The 8,620-nt window shown below is 35.6% G+C and overlaps 1 protein-coding gene across 1 annotated transcript in view; it reads left to right on the forward strand.

Annotated features, from left to right (window-relative positions):
* agpat5 (1-acylglycerol-3-phosphate O-acyltransferase 5 (lysophosphatidic acid acyltransferase, epsilon)) overlaps positions 1-7,265 on the forward strand; it is a 101,013-nt gene extending 93,748 nt beyond the window's left edge. The window contains exons 7-8 of the mRNA XM_060821601.1: positions 1,211-1,334; positions 5,252-7,265. Coding sequence (XP_060677584.1) covers positions 1,211-1,334; positions 5,252-5,477 — 350 coding nt within the window. The 3' untranslated portion in view covers positions 5,478-7,265. The remainder of the gene's footprint in view (positions 1-1,210; positions 1,335-5,251) is intronic.
* The last annotated feature ends 1,355 nt before the right edge of the window (positions 7,266-8,620 follow it).

An 8,620-nucleotide genomic window follows, 5' to 3' on the forward strand; every position in this document is an offset into this window, starting at 1 on the left:
GTGTACACGTGTTTCTACAATACAAATCAGCTATAACACAGTTGTGGAATTTAGACTGATATTTGTAGAACACAAACTTTCCTTACCTATATTGGATGTAACACGATTCTAGCCCCATTAGTTTAAATGGTGCTGGGATTGCATGATTTTTCTTATAAAGCAAGATGGCATGGGAAACTAACTATGGCATTATAACTACCTGCATGTTTAAGGTTATAGTTTAGATTAGATTAGACTTACAGTGTGGAAACAGGCCCTTCGGCCCAACAAGTCCACACCGACCCGCCGAAGCGCAACCCACCCATACCCCTACATTTACCCCTTACCTAACACTACGGGCAATTTAGCTTGGCCAATTCACCTGACCCGCACATCTTTGGACTGTGGGAGGAAACCGGAGCACCCGGAGGAAACCCACGCAGACACGGGGAGAACGTGCAAACTCCACACAGTCAGTCGCCTGAGTCGGGAATTGAACCCGGGTCTACAGGCGCTGTGAAGCAGCAGTGCTAACCACTGTGCCACTGTGCCGCCCACTATAGTATTTAATGCCATTGCAAAGAGTGGAGTTTCTGAATAGGTATTGTATTGTTAGGTATAGTTTTTATATTATGAGGTCTCGAGGGTTTTGGGGACATGGCAGGAAAGTGGAGTTTTAGCCATGATCTCACTGAATGACAGAGCAGATTCACTGGCTGGTCTATTTCTGCTTTTATGTCTTATGTGTTTTGTATTTGTTTCAGATCTAGAAGTGTATGACAGAGACCCTTCACCCCCATATGTCTCATCTGTTCCTGGTTCTTGTGTCAAGTAATAATACACAATACATACCTAATGCAATTGATGATGAACACATTCTTTTCTTATTTCTTTCAATCTGTTTGGATTTGAAGTGTCATGAAGTTGAAACATTCTTGATTTGCCCATCATAATTCAAACTGATGGAAATAGTGGAGATTGCTTTTTCTCATTTTCCTTTTGTTTTATTCTTTGGAATATATGTGAAGAATGAGCTCCAATAAGAAATCATCTGTAAAATATCAAGTTAGAAATTAACAAAAAACATTCCTTTCACGTACTTTCTCAACTATTTGAACTTCTAATCTTGGCCAAGATTATTTTGCAAAATTATATTTTATGCAACTGGCATAAATAGCTGTGTTTGTGCACTTATTTTCTATTTACAGTTAATTGTTTCTTGGATTCACAGAATTCTTATGCAGAGAGTGTCCGAGGATACACATTTTCTTTGAGCGTGTGGATGTGAAAGAAGTTCCAGAGGAAGCTATTTTCCTGAAGAGATGGTTACACGAACGCTTTGAAATCAAGGACAAGTCAGTAACAATATTTCTTTTTTTTAAGTCGTTCTAGTTCATTTAATTATTACTTAGCAAATCCACAGATAATTTACTTCTCCACCAAAATTATTTTGGCTTTCATCAAATATTTTAAGATTTTAAAATCCTTTGGTAGTGAATATGCTAAATATCGCTAGTGATTGAAATGAATTTAACTTTCTCCAAATGACAAAGCTAAGACAGGCAGAGGGTAGTGAGTTTATTACTGATCCCAAATCACGTGCTTAATACACCACTCCAGCAATGATATAATAGTCAGCATAAGGAATAACTTGACTTGGAGAATATCTATGCTGCTTACAAATAATATATAGAATGGGCTTCTAAGCATGTAGTAGAATGTATTCCAAGCCAGTCATGTTGTGCAAATGTTCCAAGCTGAGACATTGCATTTTGACCATCTCGTTATTGCAAGTTTGGTCATAAAAGGAGTTGCTTCTTTGAGAGAAGTAGTCAAGCACATTTCCTGGATTTACTATCCGAATCCAAGCACTGTCCACCCACGAGATCCCCCAGATGTTATCTCTGCTGTCAACCGTTGCCATGTCCACCTGTGGCTGCCGTGCGCACAAAGAACGTGTCACCGGCCCGTTGGAGAAAGGGGGCAAAGAAAGAAAAAAATGTTCAAGGGCATTGACCAGATAACGTAATAATTTTTCATTAAAGAATTGAGATTAAAGTGTTGAAAATCTATTTTAAATATCACAGTGAAATACAGTCATGGTGGAAGATGTTGTACCACTTTTTTTTTGAAGGTATCATCGTGTATGTAGACAAAAATTAATTCAATTTTCTGCATCCTCCTTTGTTCATAATGGGTGGGGGGGGAGGGTTAAATACCTTGTCTTTTTTCCATGATTGTGTTTTTGCATTGAATTAACTTTTCTTGGTATCATGGAATATTGTGTCCAATTATGGGCACCACATTTTAGAAAGAATTTAAAGGCATAAGGTGCCCCTTCCAAGAATGAAGATCTTCAATTATGTGGATTGATTAGAAAAACTAGGCTCTCTTTAGACAAGGTTAAGAGGGGGTTTGATTGAGATGTGCAAAATAATGAGGACCCTTGACAAAGTAAATAGAGAACAACTATTTCCAATGACAGCAAAACCAAGATCCAGAGGACAGAGGTTTCAGATGAATGACTAAAGGAACCAAAAGCAACATGAAGGGAAGAAAAATTGTACTAAATCGTTAGGACCTTCAAACTTGCTATCTTTGAGTATGGTGGAAGCAGAGTCAAGCATGACTTTCAAAAGGGAGCTGGATAATTGTCTGCCGGGTTATGGAGAAAAGATTAGGGAGTGGAACTACCCGAATTCCCCTCTCAGAAAGTCGGCAAGAACACGTCTAACTGAATGGTGGTCTCCTATGCTGTATGATTTTAGATATTTTTAACTTAGCTGTTCTGACTAAATTACTTGTTATGATGCACATCTGGAGTAGGTGAGGCTTGAACCCAGACCTTCTCGTTCAAGGGGGGGTGGGTGTGGGGAGGAGGTCGAATACTATTATACTCACTTTGTGTTTAGAAACTGAGATTGCAGTTGTATGATATGTCTCAGATGATGACAGTATGCAATAATAAGCTTTTTATACATTTAAGAAATTCAATACAACATTTGATAATTATGGCAAATAATGGAAATCAGAATAAAAAGCAGACAGTAATGAAATACAGGATGTTGATAAAAGTCTGTGTGTGGCATTGAGTTCTAAAACACAGCATAGTTCCTTCATACCTTGACAGTCATCTCTTAGGTCACTATTCAACCATCATTTTTTAACAAGAGAAAAAGGACTCATCATAAGGTGTATCCAAACCTTTCTGATCACTATCCTTCTAAATATTCCCTGCCTAGTATAACTATACTGTAAAATTATTTTGAACAACCTGTTCACACATGCTATGATACATCTTCCGAACAGGTGACCAATTGCCATTCTATACATTTTTGAATTTTTGATCAACCTTTTCACATGTAAGATACATCTCTGGAGATTTAAATCTAGGCATTTGGTTTAAAGATGGGGATACTGCCACTGTGTCATATTAGCCTTCTAATATCTCTGTAGCCTTTTATAATCTGGTAATCAGAACTAAACTCTGATAAATATTTTAATGCAGTTTTACCATAATTTGCATAGTTTTTAATTCTGTCCCTCCAGAAATAAATCTTCATGCTTGTTTTATATTTTTATGTTCGTTCTAATCTCAACTTTGAGATTGATGTGCTTCTGTTCTGAAAGTTCTTTGTTTCCTCACCCCACCCAGACTTGCCTTTTCTAAGTGAGTTCCCTATTCTTCCCACCAATGTGCTCGTTTTCACTTTGTTGAGTGTGATTTCCCCATTCTGCAAGTTTATTCATGTCCTTGTTGCAGCCTTCCATGGGATTGACTATCCTAATCCAAGCCCACCTAGACCGGAATGTGTCACTTGCATATTTGAAATTGTGTTTGATTCCAAATTGTGAATGTAAGTTTTGAAGAGCAGTGATTCCAGCCCTGCTCCTTTTGAAACACCAGTTCCCACATGACTTCACATTAGTTGATCACTTTAAAGAGCATATGATGAGGCACTTTGTTGAAGACAGTCCAAATAAATTATATCTATTACATTACCATTTTCTATTTTCTATTACCTCAACAAATCCAATAAAATTAGTCAAACAAAGTTTTTTTTAAATATGTGTAATAATACCTCTGTTATCTATTCTGTAGTTTATTCTAAAACATATGGATCAATCCACCTTGACCACTGGCGTTATCCTCTTCAATTTTATTTAGTTTATTCAGAGGATCCACTAATTTGTTTTAACCTCACACTGCACATCTCATCATTCAATATTATTCCTACCTGTGCTAGCTCTCTAATAAATAATAAAGCAAACTAATTATTTACAATTTCCACCGCGTCTTTATTGTTGACAGTTATGTTATTCTGTCTATTCTTCAGTGGCCTTACTTCCATGACCACTTTTCATTTTTTAATTGATATGGCTTTAAGATATTTTACCATTTTGTTTTAAGTTCCTCAGTAACTTGATTGCTTCTGTTGGACTCCATTTTAGATGTTTCCCATTAAATATTACACCATCCTTACCAGTCTTCCAACTCCCCGAAAGGAGGTTTGCACATTTGACACTGAAAGAGGCATTGAACCTAGTTTCCCTTACAGCAGGCAACATCATCTGTGCATTGAACTGTCAAAAACTTCCTTACAATAATAGACTGGCAATATACAGGCAGTTCCCGGGTTGCGAATGGGTTCCAATCTGGAGTCCGTTCTCAAGTCAATTTGTACACAAGTTGGACCACCAGACAGGACACTATAAAGCAGCAATTCATAAATTAAGGAAATGTTTATGTTTTGGGTCTTTAAAATAATACACCTGTGTGAGATCACATTCATTTAAGTAGAAGTGTTTGTAAATTGGGGACTCCCCAGTATTACTTAATTTTGAGCATAATTGAAGTTGAAGGCATTCAGTGAATCATGATGGTGCAATTATACCAATGTAGATAGATAGTCAATAAGTTTTAATTTTGTCATCATTTACTATTTGAAATTAATTTTGCTAAAGTAGAGTTTTGCTGTACAGGAAAAATAAAGAAAATTAATAACTGGACAGTGACTCAGATTCTAGCTCTCTGATAAGTTGACTTTGCTCTCGGGACTAATCTCAATGACTGGCTTATCCACTCCAGTTCACAATGGGAATAGAGCTTATACCTTTCACTTGATATATTTCTGAATTCCAGCTTCTAACTTTTAGCTGGAAATTTCACTAAGAATTGAGGTAGGGCTGCAACACCGTTTTAAGCTAATTTCTAATCACTTACGTTTTTACATGACCTGAAGGTTCCTTTTTTTTCCAATCCTCTTGACAGGTTGTTAACAGAATTTTATGAGTCAAAAGATGAGCAGAAACGATACAAATTTCCTGGAGAAGGCCACAAATCACAGTTGAGCCTTATGAGGACTCTTCCATCCCTGATGTTCCTTGGTGGTCTGACAGTCCCCATGTTGCTGACAGAATCTGGAAGAAAAATTTATATGAAGACATGGATTTATGGAACATTAGTCGGCTGGTTATGGGTTAACATTAGACCCTAAATTTCCATCCTTTGATGCAAGTTCTAATTATTTAGAATAATCCTAATGTAATTGCTTGTATAACATTTTTTGGAAGTTACCTGTAAAATGGGATTTCAAAATTGCAATTGAAGAAATTTTATACTCTAATGAAAAACATTTGCCTTAATGACTGAAATGAACATATTCCAGTAATGTATCTGTTCAGTATGGCTGTGATTTAGTGGCAATAGTTTACCTGCTCAGTGTAGTTTTAGAGCCCTGATGTGTTTCTGTGCAGTTAAAGAACAAATTATTGTAGGCTGTTTAAAGAATTCAAATGGTGTGGGATTAAATTCTATTGAGAACTGGAAACGTGCTTGATTTGATGCTACATATAGCTATAGGCTGTACAGTTTTGGGGGGGCATGAACTGATTTGTTACCACACTTGTTTACGTAAAGTCTGCTACTTTATGCTGTCTGTTAAATGAAACAACTTCTAATTGTTTTCAGAAGATTTCATTGCATTTCAGTCTGAATTTAAAGATATTTTTAGAGCGAGCGTATAGCTTTGATGTTTCAAATACTGAAAGAGTTAAATCAGTGGTTCATAATTCTTTGTACTGCTCTAGCTCAGTGTAGTATCCTTAACAATCATATTTTCAAGAACTGTTCCAGTCCAATGAAATTGCTGTGAGGCATAGTTTATCTATGCGGGGAAAAACAATGCAATTAAAAGTATAGCTATGAAAGATGGGTAAAATGCTTAAATTTAGTTGCTGATGCTTAGTTTTGTGAACTGATGGTGATTTCTTTTTTAAAAAACATAATTACTGCAGCATTTCAGCTGGTGTGCATATGTACTAAATGTACATAAATGGTCAAGTTGTTGGACTGAAACTGTCATTAATTGTATTTATATATCACTTTGAATACCATCGTCTAACATCCAAAACCACGAAGATGAAGCACTGGAATATGAAGTGGGTTACAGTACATGTTGACTTTTGTGTGGATAAATGATTAAGAATATACTGCTTGCTCATTTAGTAATTGAGTTGCTTCGTGATTGTGAACTGTTTTCTTAACTGTGTGATGCCTTGATGTGCCGTTTACTGTATTTACAGACAGCATGTGCCTTTTGCCTGTAACTGACTGGTTCATTCTCAAGACTCATATTGATGACAGTCTCAATACAGGCATAATAGAAATGCATCACAATTGTAACTTGCAACTGGATTTGCTTGTGGAAAAGCTGGTATTCCCTCTAGTGGATCAAGAGAGCTAGAATAAAATTTCCCCTGTGATTTCTCAAACAGTTTTGTTTTCCTACATGCAGTATGTACAGTAAAACCCACTCAATTCAAGTGTACAAATCCAAAGTTTTTAATCTTGCTCAAAGTTTATAATTCTTAAGTGTACAATTTGGGTGCACCTGCTATTGGAATAGTGCTTATGAATGCTGAATAGTTAAACCCGCTCTTAATTTTACTTACCTCAAACACAATTCAGATGAAGTAAAATATTTATAGTAATTTTTAGGTGTTATCACTGGCATGATTACATATCCTGAATTTCTTTCCCCAAGAGCACAACAGTGAGCTAATGGAAAGTATTATCAATGTTTTTACACATTTTCAGGATAATTCAAATGGTGCAATGCCAGTGTGATTAATCATAGTTTCTTAAGTAATTAAAACAAAAATCATCTTTAATGCAGGTTGGTTTATTCTGATGTTCAATTTTTAAAAGCACATTTGTTTTAATAGACAGTATGTTTACAGCATTTATCATATACCATCAACTTGCATGCATATTGGTTCTAATGTTTTCTTTTACAGCATTTTTAAGCCTTATAATTTGTGTACACATGTTGCTTAAATAAATTTTCAATGACTAAAATATATTGGCTTATCTGTTTTTGTTCTTTGCTCTGTCTAGAATGAATAAATGTTCAAATTGTCCTGTCTACTTCTATTTATAATTTAAATATCTGAAATTATAACAAAGTTATTAAGGATATTCTCAAGCTTCTGTTGTAAATTACTTACCATCTGGAATCTCTCAAAGATTTAATTTTGCTTCATTATCTGTTTACAGATATGCAGTCAGGCAGTAGATTTTTAAATTCTTAAATGTAATGTGCATATATTTAAATGTAGAAAAACGTTGCCATCTAGCTGTCAAGTCAAAAAAATTATTTCTGTACCATCCAAATGGATAGGTATGTCAAGCAACGAAGGAAACGTGTGAAAGGAGGACCCCATATTGTAAGATTTTACTGTAGATATGAACACTACCTTGAATTTTGCTCTTGTCTCACATACTGTCACCAAACAGTTTTAAATGTTGAAGTTCCGTGAATGAACTGTACAGATAAGCGTGCCTGTTAAAATGTGATGATAATCTGTTGCAAAATAATGTAGTTCCCTGAAAGTATGAAAATAACTGGATCTAGAAACAAACAAGCTGAAAAGACTCAACAGGTCTGACAGCCATCTTTGGAAAAAGGAACAAAGTTAACTTTTCAAGTTTGGTATGATATTTATTCAGCCAAATGGACCCTGCTACTGGGGACTGAAACAGCATTGAAAAACAATTATTACTCAAACTATTCAACTTTGTAGTTTTCACAAAAGTTCGGTTACATTGTGTAATACAGAGTAGGTGACCAAGAGAACTGATTCAGCAATGCTAATAGACTCATGCAGGTAATGGGTTAGATTGTGTGAATTCTGAGACTCCAACAAATTTATATCTGTACTTCCAATTGTATGAGGAAATCTGAAAATTACACATCATAGTGATGGAATCCAGTACTAGATTTGTACACAGAAAGAAGAGCATTTGAGACTTTTGTTTTTGGTCAGGCCCTAACGTGAACAAATATAATTTGTTGAGTTAATGGAGCGATAATCCAAACTGGATTCGCCTTTGTTCCTGGGCCCCAAAGGCAATGTTATAATAGTTAATCTGTGTTGCAACCAGTGGCTATACTAGAATATTTTGCGCAACAGATTAAAGTCGAACAACAGTGAACAATTTTTGAAGTAATAAATGCGCTGAGATAGTTATGTTAATGGGAAATATTTACGCTTACAGCACTATACTGTTGATGACCAGATATCACCAATCAATAAGAAAATAAATTATGCATGTTTTACTTCATTTGTCTAGTTTCCC

Source organism: Hemiscyllium ocellatum, chromosome 3, assembly GCF_020745735.1.
Source record: "Hemiscyllium ocellatum isolate sHemOce1 chromosome 3, sHemOce1.pat.X.cur, whole genome shotgun sequence".
Classification (NCBI taxonomy): domain Eukaryota; kingdom Metazoa; phylum Chordata; class Chondrichthyes; order Orectolobiformes; family Hemiscylliidae; genus Hemiscyllium; species Hemiscyllium ocellatum.